At 40.8% G+C, this 14,075-nt stretch overlaps 3 protein-coding genes across 4 annotated transcripts in view; all 3 read left to right on the top strand.

Moving 5' to 3' along the window:
• LOC115178195 (zinc finger protein 658B-like) overlaps nucleotides 1-14,075 on the top strand; it is a 1,063,446-nt gene that overhangs the window by 810,713 nt on the left and 238,658 nt on the right. The window lies entirely within an intron of this gene.
• The window catches only part of LOC115178199 (zinc finger protein OZF-like), a 92,028-nt gene that overhangs the window by 74,168 nt on the left and 3,785 nt on the right, over nucleotides 1-14,075 (top strand). The window contains exon 3 of one of the 2 annotated variants that reach the window (XM_029739290.1): nucleotides 3,559-3,736. The exons of the other annotated variant lie outside the window; for it this stretch is intronic. Within the exon in view, the coding sequence (XP_029595150.1) occupies nucleotides 3,559-3,736 (178 nt within the window). The remainder of the gene's footprint in view (nucleotides 1-3,558; nucleotides 3,737-14,075) is intronic. 2 annotated transcript variants of the gene reach the window in all.
• Nucleotides 2,315-3,490, top strand: LOC115178237 (vicilin-like seed storage protein At2g18540). The gene is made up of 2 exons (XM_029739338.1): nucleotides 2,315-2,859; nucleotides 3,326-3,490. Exons 1-2 carry the CDS (start codon nucleotides 2,613-2,615, stop codon nucleotides 3,442-3,444), a joined length of 366 nt encoding a protein of 121 aa, XP_029595198.1. The 5' UTR covers nucleotides 2,315-2,612; the 3' UTR covers nucleotides 3,445-3,490.

Genomic DNA, 14,075 nt, shown 5'->3' with positions numbered 1-14,075 from the left:
ACCATGCACCTGCAAAAAAGATAGCTCAGATGTGCCTTTTGAATTTTGAAATACATTTGCTGCCTTAAAATTACATCTAAAAAGGGATTAAATTACATTTTATAGAACGTGTTCAACAATTTGTTGTTTGTTCTACCAACTTAGCACAACATATATCCATCGTTTTTGTAAAACAAAAATGGTCATTGATGGACAGTGATATTTAAACCTGATTTTCTCAATTTTTTTTTGCAGATTTAAGTCAGGACTGGGAACAGACCACTTATGAACAACAACTCTTGGAAAGCCATTCTGGTGTCTTTTGCATAAAAATGTGTATAATTGTCCCTCAGAAAAATAAAACCCTGTCCGAGCTTTCGGTTTTCAGAAGACTGAGGGGGGTTTTCCTCTAACTTTTTACCTGGGCTTTGCTCCTTTCATATTTCTTTTGATCCTGACAAATTCCCCAGTCTCTCCCGGGGACAAGCATACCCATAACATGATGCTGCCACCACAATACTTATTGTGTGCTTAATGTGTGGTCTATCTGCAGGTCATCAGACTGTTAAATAGTCTTCACTAGCCGGCCTCCGCCCAGTACCCTGCCCTGAACTTTAGTCACTGTTACTAGCCGTCTACAACCCAGTACTCCACCCTGTATTCTATTCAAGGCTCATCCTATATAATTACTGCTGTGCGCACCTTTTCTATTCATATACGGTCCATAATGTCTATACACACCATCATATACATTGTAAACAAACTGTATATTTATATTCCAGACTCTAACATGGCTTGTTCTACCATTTCTATATTTCTAAATCCTTAAAATAAATTGTGGGGATTTGCATGTATTGTTTTGTATTGTTAGATATTACTGTACTGTTTCGCTACACCCGCGATAACATCAGAGAAATATGTGTATGAGACCAATAACATTAAATTTGATTTGATCTGTGGTTAGAGGTCTGCAGACAACAGATGGTGTTTATGGTGGAGAGGACTGTGGACTCAGTGGAGGACATCCCAGCTACTTCCTATCTGACTGTTAATAGGACTTCACTGTTACTGCCTACCTGACTGGTAATAGGACTCACTGTTACTGCCTACCTGACCAGTAAATGACTTCACTGTATCCTACCATGATTATATTTATTTGTTTAATCTGTATTTAACTAGGCAAGTCAGTCAAGAACTTATTATTATTTACAATGACATCCTACCAAAAGGCAAAATGCCTCCTGCGGGGACGGGAGCCTGGGATTAAAATAAATAAATACAATATAAAGGACAAAACACACATTACAACAAGAGAGACCTAAGACAACATAACTAGGTGGCAAAACATGACAACACAGCATGGTAGCAACACAACATGGTTGCAACACTATAAAGGTAGCAGCACAAAAACATGATACAAACATTTTTGGAGCAGGGAGGTTAAAGGTCACTTCAGGATACAGCTGTTACTCTAAACTATCCCTAGATAATCCAGTAATGAGAGAAAATGTAAAGAATATTTAGGGCCCTATAACATCTCTATCTATATATAACATCTCTATCAAATTTGAATTTTTCTTACCTAATTCCGTTTATTTATTTATTATTCTGTTTTCTACGTTTAGTGATTCCAGGTTTCTGATTTGTCCCTGTTTTTCCCTTTCAAAATCACACTGTTAATAGAAAAACAACAACATTGGATGTTCTAAGTCCACAACAATACTTAAACCACATCAAGAGACCACTTTTGAAGTCTGAGAATATTTGAAAAAAAATCTAACACATTTTCATTTTTTGGGTGTAGATAATGACGACTTGCAGGCTGTGGGTTCAGAATAACTATGACAAAAATGAATACAAATTATACCACCACCCAAACGGGCACTTTAGAGACTGGAAGGGTAAAGGGTCATGTGCTCTACACAGGTAGAGCAATAACTGTCCATGTTGCCTTATGCAAAGTGGGCACTGCTTCATGTGGCAACACCAACACTCACATAAATAGCCCATATGCCACTGGGTGGGAGAAGTTTTAATTGTTTTTGGGCATCATTATGTGAGGTGTTATTACGTGTTGTTAGCGTTGAGCCTTGGTCAATTTATCTCTGAATATGCCACCCTCTTCAATCTGTCACCTAATCCTGCCCAATGGGCAGGTCAGCCCTGGAGTAAAGTATTGGCTGTAAGAAGGAAGAGAAACATAACATCTGGTTGTTTTTAAATGACTTCTTATGACATTGCTTTATTTTTGTTCCAATCTGTGTTGCCCACTCCAGTCAGCAGATGGCGATATGAGTATTTCAGGTGATGCTTCTTGCGTGACGTATAATCTAGTGGACGGAACTGGTGGCTTCTTCAACAGCGACAAAAGTCAACTGATTCAACCAACGCGGTGGTTTACTAGTGAGCATAACACCGAAACATTGAAGCTCTTTAGACCAATCTTGTGTTTATTAATATTAAGTACATAACTCTGTTTACGTATCTACGAGTTCGTTTAAACGTAATTTGATTCTTAAATTAGAAAATATGTTAAATTGATACTGTGCTAGGCTAATCGCCCAGGGGGCATGAGCTCACTAAACTAGACGGAGAAAGAAGCTCTGGTGAAAGGAGAGGAAGAAGCTTTCAGAATGAAAAAGGAGGAAGAGGAGGCTATCACATTGAAAGAAGAAGAGGAGGATGGGAAAGAGGTTGTCAGGGTGGAAAAGGAGGAGGTAGAAGCTTTCAGAATCAAAAAGGAGGAAGATGCCGTAACATTGAAAGAAGAGGAAGAACCTTTTGGAGTAAAAGAGGAAGAGGAGGCTATCTCAATAAAAGAGGAGGAAGACGTTTTGGGAGTGAAAAAGGAGGAGGAGACTGAAGTTCCGATTACCACCAGTGAGTACTGTCTTAAAAACAGGGACACAAACTATGCAGTTGTTGAACTAATGTGTGGTTTTAAAGGGGCATTACTTAAGAGTTCTACACTTGAATATGTCGTTCAGTACTTTAGGAATTGTTTAAGGGGCAATCTGCCATTGGTACATATTTTTGGGGGACTTTTAAATGAGATTTATTGAATTCTCCATGTGGTCTATATTAAAGTTCACCTCATCTAATATAACAGGCTTTTAAAATTCAGTATTGGAGCATAATTTATACTTAAAATATCAAATGGACGCAAAATATCAAATGGACGCAAAAGGCACCCATTCGGTGAAGGACCCTTTTACATTTGCATCATAAACACATAATTAAGAGGCCAATTTAGGTCCTTTTTAGACATTAATGACTCTTGTAAGACCCTATGATTGCAATAGTAGATCATACGTTTACTATCTGTTTGATGTTCTCATTCACACAGGAGAGAGACATGACTATTGTGGATCCTCTGGGGAGCCTCAACAACATCCTGATGCTGACGAGGCAGAGAAGAGTCTCTCCAGATCAGAACACCAGATGGTACAGCTTGGTCTGGTCTAGCATACAGCTTGCTCCGTCTGGGTCTGGGCTGGGTTTCTGTATAGCACTTTATGTCAACAGTGACATCAGCATCCATAATGATATGTGTCTGTATCCCCTCTTTATGGTTACCAGGACAACGCTAGCCCTTCCTCCCTCCTGGAGTCCCTGTGTCGTGCCTCTCCTGGTAGCACCTTACTGCTGGGTATGAAGAGGTTGTCTGTGCTGCTGGTGGACTGCAGGAAATCAACGGGGCTGAGTGGAACTGTGAGAGAAGGAGAAGAGAAGAAAGGATCAGATTTGACACATCAAAGTAAGTGTTGTAGTTTAGTTTGAACAAATAAAATAGATCTGCACACTGGTTTCTGTTACCAGGACAACCAGCAGAGTTCTGTTAGTTGACATGAAGATAGACTGGTGGATATGGATGTTATGAATATCATAACACTGAAAAATGATTCTGCCAATGAAAAGAGAGAAACCTATAGACCGTATTAAAACCTTGATGAAAGTTAGATTTAGAGAGAAAGTTTCAAGATGATCTGATGTAAGGTGAATGTTTTACAAAAACCTTTCCTTAAAACGTTATGGATATTACATTGCCTGTCCCACTCAACCCCCCTATCTTTACCAGACTCTAGAACAGGCAAACAAAACTCCAGACAGTTCAATTTGGCCTGTGTTTATTAATTAACTAATACTGGAGGAAAGCTGTGATCAGGCTCCCCACTCAAGTGAAAGCTTCATGCTGTAACCAGTGCCGGCAACCTGGTTCAGGTCATCAATCAACCTACCAGGGTAGTTACAAACAGTACAGGAATGAAATCATCATTGTTTTGATCATATCTTTACTAATGCTGCAGAAATATGTTTGAAAGCATTATCCAAATCGATCAGATGTAGGGATCACAATATAGTAGCCATATCTAGGAAAACCAAAGTTCCAAAGGCTGGGCCTAATATTGTGTAAAAGAGGTCATACAATAAGTTGTAGTGATTCCTATGTTATTGATGTAAATAATATTTGTTGGTCTGTGGTGTGTAATGACGAGCAACCAGACGCTGCCTTTGACACATTTATGAAATTGCTTGTCCCAGTTATTAAATAAGCATGTACCCGTTAAGAAAATGACTGTAATAACTGTTAAATCCACGTTGATTGATGAGGATTTGAAAAATGTTATGGTGTAGAGGGAGGAGGCAAAAGAGATGGCAAATGGGTTTGGCTGTACAACTGATTGGCAAACGTATTGCAAATTGAGAAATCATGTGACTAAACTGAATAAAAAGAACGAACTACACTTTGAAACCAAGATAAATGACAAAGAATGATTGTAAAAAGCTTTGAAGCATCTTCAATTACATTTTGGGCAAAAAGGCAAACTCTGCTCCATCATTCATTGAATCAGATGGCTCATTCATCACAAAACCCACTGATATTGCCAACTACTTGAATTATTTTTTCATTGGCAAGATTAGCAAACTTAGGTATGACATGCCAGCAACAAACACTGACACTACACATCCAAGTATATCTAACAAAATTATGAAAGACAAGCATTGTAATTTTGAATCTGTGAAGTAAGTGTGGAAAAGGTGAAACAATTATTGTTGTCTTTCAACAATGACAAGTCACCGGGGTCTGACAACATGGATGGAAAATGATTGAGGATAATAGTGCCACTCCTATTTGCCTTATCTTCTATTTAAGCCTACTAGAAAGTGTGTGCCCTCAGGCCTGGAAGGAGGCAAAAGTCATTCCGCTACCTAAGAATAGTAAAGCCCCCTTTACTGGCTGAACTAGCAGACCAATCAGCCTGTTACCAACCCTTTTGATCAGATAGTTTTTTTAACTTGTTTTACAAGTAAACAAATAGAGATTTTCAGCACTTACACAAATAACTGATTGGCTGAGAGAAATTGATGATAAAAAGATTGGGGGGGCTGTTTTGTTAGACTTCAGTGTGGCTTTTGACATTATTGATCATCGTCTGCTGCTGGAAAAACTTGTGTTGTGGATAAAGAGTTACCTGTCTAACAGAACACAGATGGTGATCTTTAATGCAAGTCTGTCCAACAAAATCTAGGTAGAATCAGGAATTCCCCAGGGCAGCTGCCTAGGCACCTTTTACTTTTTTAAATCTTTACTAATGACATGCCACTGGTTTTGAGTAAAGCCAGTGTGTCTATGTATGCGGATAACTCCACACTATACACATAAGCTACCACAGTGACTGAAATGACAGCAAGTTAATTTCAGAATAGGTGGCAAGGAATAAGTTAGTTAGTCCTAAATGGCTGTATTATTAGAGGGGGGTAAAGATAGAGATTTTGTTGGGGCGCCAGGCAGGTATTAACCTGCTGAAAGGAAAAGAGTAGAATAGATAGAGTAGCACTACCAGACACATGAAAACATTATGGAGTCTTAAAGGAGGACTGTAGCATCTAATGATGAAACATTATGGAGTTTTAAAGGAGGACTGTAGCGTCTAATGATGAAAACATTTTGGAGTCTTAAAGGAGGCCTGTAGCGTCTAATGATGAAACATTATGGAGTCTTAACCTTTCTGGCGCAGGCGTTCCGCTAGCGACCCACCTCGACAACATCCGGTGAAATTGCAGAGCGCCAAATTCAAAATACAGAAATAGTCATAATAAACATTCATAAAAAATACAAGTGTTATACATCGGCTTAAAGATTAACTTCTTGACAATCCAGCCGCTTTGTCAGATTTCAAAAAGGCTTTACGGCGAAAGCATACCATCTGATTATCTGAGGACAGCTCCCCGCTTACAAAAGCATACAAACATTTTACAACCAAGTAAAGGAATTACAAAAGTCAGAAATAGCGATACAATTAATCTCTTACCTTTGAAGATCTTCATATGGTCACAAGAGTCCCAGCTACACAATAAATGTTTGTTTTGTTCGATAAAGTCCCTCTTTATATTCCAAAAACTCTGTTTTGTTGGCTCGTTTTGTACAGTAATCCACTGGCTCAAAGGCGGTCAAAACATGCAGACGAATACATCCTAATAGTACTGGTAAAGTTCGTCGACACATGTCAGACAATGTTTATAATTAATCCTCAGGTTGTCAATTGTCTAAATAATCAATAATATTTCAACCGGACAATAGCGTCTTCAATAGAAAGGAAAAACAACGAAGGGCGTGCACTCGGTCATGTGCGCAATCCAGCACTGAATGATTCCACACTCCACTGACAGAAAGGTCTCATTCTTCTTCCTTTTTCTGAAATCAAGCCTGAAACAATGTCTAAAGACTGTTGACATCTAGTGGAAGGCATAGGAACTGCAATCTGGGTCCTAACCCATTAGATACTCTATAGGCATTCAATTGAAAATACCCACATCAAAAAAATCCCACTTCCTGGAAGGATTTTCCTCAGGTTTTTGCCCGACATATCAGTTCTGTTATACTCACAGACATTATTTTAACAGTTTTGGAGTGTTTTCTATCCAATCTACCAATTATATTCATATCCTAGCTTCTGGGCCTGAGTAACAGGCAGTTTACTTTGGGTACGCTTCTCATCCAGAGGTCGAAATACTGCCCCCAAGCCATAAGAAGGAGACCTGTAGCATCTAATGATGAAACATTATGGAGTCTTAAAGGAGGACTGTAGCATCTAATGATGAAACATTATGGAGTCTTAGAGGAGGACTGTAGCATCTAATGATGAAACATTATGGAGTCTTAAAGGAGGACAGTATCATCTAATGATGAAACATTATGGAGTCTTAAAGGACTGTAGCATCTAATGAGGAAACATTATGGAGTCTTAAAGGAGGACTGTAGCATCTAATGATGAAACATTATGGAGTCTTAAAGGAGGACAGTATCATCTTCCGGCGCCGACAAAGATGGCCGCCTCGCTTCGTGTTCCTAGGAAACGATGCAGTATTTTGCTTTTTTATGTGTTATTTCTTACATTGTTACCCCAGGTAATCTTAGGTTTTACTACATACAGCCGGGAGGAACTATTGGATATAAGAGCAACGTCAACTCACCAACATTACGACCAGGAATACGACTTTCCCGAAGCGGATCCTCTGTTTGGCCCACCACCCAGGACAATGGATCGGATCCCAGCCGGCGAACCAAAACAACGACACCGTAGAAGGGGCAGACGGAGCGGTTTTCTGGTCAGGCTCCGTAGACGGGCACCGCTCCCGAGCATACTACTCACCAATGTCCAGTCTCTTAACAACAAGGTAGACGAAATCCGAGCAAGGGTAGCATTCCAGAGAGACATCCGAGACTGTAACGTTCTTTGTTTCACTGAAACATGGCTCACTCGAGACACGTTATCTGAGTCGGTACAGCCACCTGGTTTCTTCACACATCGCGCCGACAGAAACAAGCATCTCTCTGGTAAGAAGAAGGGTGGGGGTGTATGCCTTATGATTAACGAGACGTGGTGTGATCATAACAACATACAGGAACTCAAGTAATTTGGTTCACCTGACTTAGAATTCCTCACTATCAAATGCCGACCACATTATCTACCAAGAGAATTCTCTTTGATTATAATCACAGCCGTGTATATCCCCCCCAAGCAGACACATCGACGGCCCTGAAAGAACTTCATTGGACTCTATGTAAACTGGAAACCACATATTCTGAGGCTGCATTTATTGTAGCCAGGGATTTTAACAAGGCTAATCTGAAAACAAGGCTCCCTAACTTTTACCAGCATATCGATTGCGCGACCCGGGCTGGCAAAACCCTGGATCATTGTTATTCTAACTTCCGCGACACATATAAGGCCCTCCCCCACCCTCCTTTTGGAGGCTGCATTTATTGTAGCCAGGGATTTTAACAAGGCTAATCTGAAAACAAGGCTCCCCAAATTCTATCACCATATCAGTTGTGCTACCAGGGCAGGTAAAACCCTGGATCATTGTTATTCTAACTTCCGCGACGCATATAAGGCCCTCCCCCATCCTCCCTTTGGAAAAGCTGACCACGACTCCATTTTGTTGCTCCCGGCCTATAGACAGAAACTAAAACAGGAAGCTCCCGCCCTCAGGTCTGTTCAACGCTGGTCCGACCAATCGGATTCCACGCTTCAAGATTGCTTCGATCACGTGGACTGGGATATGTTCCACATTGCTGCGAACAACAACATTGACGAACACGCTGACTCGGTGTTCGAGTTCATTAATAAGTGCATCGGTGATGTCGTACCAACAGCGTCTATTACAACATTCCCCAACCAGAAACCGTGGATTGATGGCAGCATTCGCGCAAAACTGAACTGCTTTTAATCAGGGCAAAGTTACCGGAAACATGACCGAATACAAACAGTGTAGCTATTCCCTCCGCAAGGCAATCAAACAAGCTAAGCGTCAGTACAGAGACAAAGTGGAGTCGCAATTCAACAGCTCAGACACGAGAGGTATGTGGCAGGGTCTACAGTCAATCAAGGACTACAGAAGAAAAATCAGCCCCGTCGCGGATCACGATGTCTTGCTCCCAGACAGACTGAACAACTTTTTTGCTCGCTTTGAGGACAATACAGTGCCACTAACACGGCCCGCTACCAAAACCTGCGGGCTCTCCTTCACTGCAGCCAACGTGAGTAAAACATTTAAACGTGTTAACCCTCGCAAGGCTGCAGACCCAGACGGCACCCCCGGCCGCGTCCTCAGAGCATGCGCAGACCAGCTGGCTGGTGTGTTTACAGACATACTCAATCAATCCTTATCCCAGTCTGCTGTCCCCACATGCTTCAAGAGGACCACCATTGTTCCTGTTCCCAAGAAAGCTAAGGTAACTGAGCTAAATGACTACCGCCCTGTAGCACTCACTTCCGTCATCATGAAGTGATTTGAGAGACTAGTCAAGGACCATATCACCTCCACCCTACCTGACACCCTAGACCCACTCCAATTTGCTTACCACCGCAATAGGTCCACAGACGACGCAATCGCCATCACACTGCACACTGCCCTAACCCATCTGGACAAGAGGAATACCTATGTAAGAATGCTGTTCATCGATTACAGCTCAGCATTTAACACCATAGTACCCTCCAAACTCGTCATTAAGCTCGAGACCCTGGGTGTCGACCCCGCCCTGTGCAACTGGGTCCTGGACTTCCTGACGGGCCGCCCCCAGGTGGTGAGGGTAGGTAACAACATCTCCACCCGCTGATCCTCAACACTGGGTCCCCACAAGGGTGCGTTCTCAGCCCTCTTCTGTACTCCCTGTTCACCCACGCCTGCGTGGCCATGCACGCATCCAACTCAATCATCAAGTTTGCAGACAACACTACAGTAGTAGGCTTGATTACCAACAACGACGAGACGACCTACAGGGAGGAGGTGAGGGCCCTCGGAGTGTGGTGTCAGGAAAATAACCTCGCACTCAATGTCAACAAAGCAAAAGAGATGATTGTGGACGTCAGGAAACAGCAGAGGGAGCAGCCCCCTATCTACATTGACGGGACAGTAGTGGAGAGGGTGGAGAGTTTTAAGTTCCTCGGCGTACACATCACGGACAAACTGAAATGGTCCACCCACACAGACAGTGTGGTGAAGAAGGCGCAGCAGCGCCTCTTCAACCTCAGGAGGCTGAAGAAATTCGGCTTGTCACCAAAAACACTCAAAACTTTTACAGATGCACAATCGAGAGCATCCTGTCAGGCTGTATCACCGCCTGGTACGGCAGCTGCTCCGCCCATAACCGGAAGGCTCTCCAGAGGGTAGTGAGGTCTGCACAACGCATCACCGGGTGCAAACTACCTGCCCTCCAGGACACCTACACCACCCGATGTCACAGGAAGGCCAAAAAGATCATCAAGGACAGCAACCACCCGAGCCACTGCCTGTTCACCCCGCTATCATCCAGAAGGCGAGGTCAGTACAGGTGCATCAAAGCTGGAACCGAGAGACTGAAAAACAGCTTCTATCTCAAGGCCATCAGACTGTTAAACAGCCATCACTAACATTGAGTGGCTGCTGCCAACATACTGACTCAACTCAAGCCACTTTAATAATGGGAAAATTGATGTAATCAATTTATCACTTGCCACTTTATATTATTTATATTAGATCATGTTTACATAACCTACATTATTCATCTCATATGTATATGCTGTACGCCATACCATCTACTGCATCTTGCAATTTTGATGTAATTAGATGTATCACTAGCCACTTTAAACAATGCCACTTTATATAATGTTTTCATAATCTACATTACTCGTATGTATATACCGTAAATTCCGGACTATAAGCCGCAACTTTTTTCCCAGACTTTGAACCTCGCGGCTTAAACAATGACGCGGCTAATATATGGATTTTACCCGCTTTCAAAAAAAATTCTTCCAAAAAAACATTCTGTGACATGCTCAGTTTTTTGCCGGCATGAAGCTTTCATTAGACCAATGAAATTGCCGAACGGGTTAAGGTCAAACAACTTTTTTGTTTACTGTTTAGATTAAATGGAGCGCTCTCAAACTTCCCATCATTCTGATTACGGTAGTCATTTTGTCACCCTCATCATGGCAAAGACACGGAGAAATGCATATGATGCAGCTTTCAAGTTGAAGGCGATTGATCTGGCTGTTGGAAAAGGAAATAGAGCTGCTGCACGGGAGCTTGGTCTTAATGAGTCGATGATAAGACGTTGGAAACAGCAGCGTGAGGAATTGACTCAGTGCAAAAAGACAACTAAAGCTTAGTGCTATTTTTTTATTTTTTGTTACAAGCCATGTTTCGTTAAAGCCTATTTATTTTTGTTACAAGCCGTGTTTTGTTAAAGCCTGTGTAAAGTTCATTTGTTTCAATGTACCGGTAGGCACCTGCGGCTTATAGACATGAGCGGCTTATTTATGTTCAAAATAATATTTTTTTTTAATTCAGTGGGTGCGGTTTATATTCAGGTGCGCTTAATAGTCCAGAAATTACGTTACTGTACTCTATACCATCTACTGCATCTTGCCATCCTGATGTAATGTATCACTAGCCACCTTAAGCAATGCTGCTTTATGTTTTCATAACCTACATTACTCATCTAATATGTATATACTGTACTCTATACCATCTACTACATCTTGCCTATGCTGTTCGGCCATCACTCATTTATATATTTTTATGTTCATATTCTTATTCATTCCTTTACACTTGTGTGTACAAGGTAGTTGTTGTGGAATTGGTAGATTACTTGTTAGATATTACTGCATGGTCGGAACTAGAAGCACAAGCATTTCGCTACACTTGCATTAACACCTGCTAACCATGTGTATGTGACAAATAGACTTGATTTGATCTAATGATGAAACATTATGGAGTCTTTTTATTTTTATTTTACCGTTATTTTACCAGGTAAGTTGACTGAGAACAAATTCTCATTTACAGCAACGACCTGGGGAATAGTTTCAGGGGGATGAATGATCCAAATATAAGCTGGGGGTTATTAGGTGACCGTGATGGTATGAGGGTCAGCTTGGGAATTTAGCCAGGACACCGGGGTTATGATAAGTGCCATGGGATCTTTAATGACCTCATAAAGTCAGGACACCCATTTTACAGGAAGATTGTAGCATCTAATGATGAAACATTATGGGAGTCTTAAAGGAGGACTGTAGCATCTAATGATGAAACATTATGGAGTCTTAAAGGAGGACTGTAGCATCTAATGATGAAACATTATGGAGTCTTAAAGGAGGACTGTAGCATCTAATATTACAGAGTCTTATTGGAGGATTGTAGCATCTAATGATGAAACATTATGGGAGTCTTATATGAGGACTGTAGCATCTAATGATGAAACATTATGGAGTCTTAAAGGAGGACTGTAGCATCTAATGATGAAACATTATGGAGTCTTAAAGGAGGACTGTAGCATCTAATGATGAAACATTATGGAGTCTTAAAGGATGATTTTTCCTACTTGCCGTCGTGGGGATTCGAACCGTAGAAATTTCAGTTACTGGCCCAACGCTCTTAACCGCTAGTCTACAAATGCCACAAATGTTCCAACTTCAATTCATTATTTCTCAATGATGCTTTAAAGGAGAAGTTTACCCAAAATCCAGAAACTCCTAAGTGATTCCATACTATGAAACTAGTCCAGTGGAGTTTGGCCTCTCCCCCTCTCTCTCCCTGAAGTGTTATACTGAAACGGCTGCACAACGTGACTTGTGACGTTGCTGGATGCGGACCTCACTCTGCTACTTTCCCAGTTAATAAATGATTCAGAAATCCAGTGTGTGGTCAAATTTGTTGTTTTATTAAAGCTATAGGCCTTTGGCTTCAAATTGTTTATTATGTCTGAGAAAAAAAAAATAATAATTCAACCCATATGATCTATTACATAATAAAAGTCTAGTAAAACACTACTCAACCCATACGATCTATTACATAATAAAAGTCTAATAAAACACTTTTCAACCCATATGATCTATTACGTAATAAAACACTTTAACCCATATGGTCTATTACATAATTACATTTACATTTAAGTCATTTAGCAGACGCTCTTATCCAGAGCGACTTACAAATTGATAATAAAACACTTTTCAACCCATATGATCTATTACATAATAAAACACTACTCAACCCATATGATCTATTACATAATAAAACACTACTCAACCCATACGATCTATTACATAATAAAAGTCTAATAAAACGTATAGAAATATGATGATGTCATAGTGAATTAATGACATGTGAATGAACAGGCCTTTTCATACTTTATAATATGGCTATATATATATATATTTATATATAACAAAATATAAACGCAACAATTTCAATGATTTACAGATCAAATAAGGAAATCAGTCACTGTAAATAAATTCATTAGGCCCTGATGGTGGACCTGGGAGGGCGTAGGCTGGGGAGCCAGGCCCAGCCAATCCGAAGGAGTTTTTCCCCACAAAAGAGCTTTATTACAGAGAGTCATACTACTCGGTTTCATCCAGTGTTCGGGTGGCTGTGGAGGTCCTGGGCGGGCTTGGTTACACGTGGTCTGTATTTGTGAGGCCGGTTGGACATACTGCCAAATTCTCTAAAACAACGTTGGAGGCAGCTTATGGTAGAGGAATTTACAGTACCAGTCAAAAGTTTGCGGACACCTGCTCATCCCAGGGTTTTGCTTTATTTTTTACTATTTTCTACTTTGTTGAATAATAGTGAAGACATAAACTATGAAATAACACACATGGAGTCATGTAGTAACCAAAAAGTGTTAAACAAATCAAAATATATTTTATATTTGAGATTCTTCAAAGTAGCCACCCTTTGCCTTGACTGCTTTGCACACTCTAGGCATTCTGTCAACCAGCTTCATGTGGTAGTCACCTGGAATGCATTTCAATTAACAGGTGTGCCTTGTTAAGTAAATTTGTGGAATTCCTTTCCTTCTTAATGCGTTGGAGCCAATCAGTTGTGTTGTGACAAGGTAGTGGTGGAATACAGAAGATAGACCTATTTGGTAATAGACCAAGTCCATATTATGGCAAGAACAGCTCAAAGAAGCAAAGAGAAACGACAGTCCATCATTACTTTAAGGTCAGTCAATCAGGAAAATGTCAAGAACTTTGAAAGTTTCTTCAAGTGTAGTCTCAAAAACCATCAAGCGCTATGATGAAACTGGCTCTCATGAGGACCTCCAC

This window comes from Salmo trutta, chromosome 38 (assembly GCF_901001165.1).
Source record: "Salmo trutta chromosome 38, fSalTru1.1, whole genome shotgun sequence".
Lineage (NCBI taxonomy): Eukaryota > Metazoa > Chordata > Actinopteri > Salmoniformes > Salmonidae > Salmo > Salmo trutta.
The sequence above is the reverse complement of the archived record's forward strand: the minus strand, read 5'-3'. Positions and strand labels throughout refer to the sequence as shown.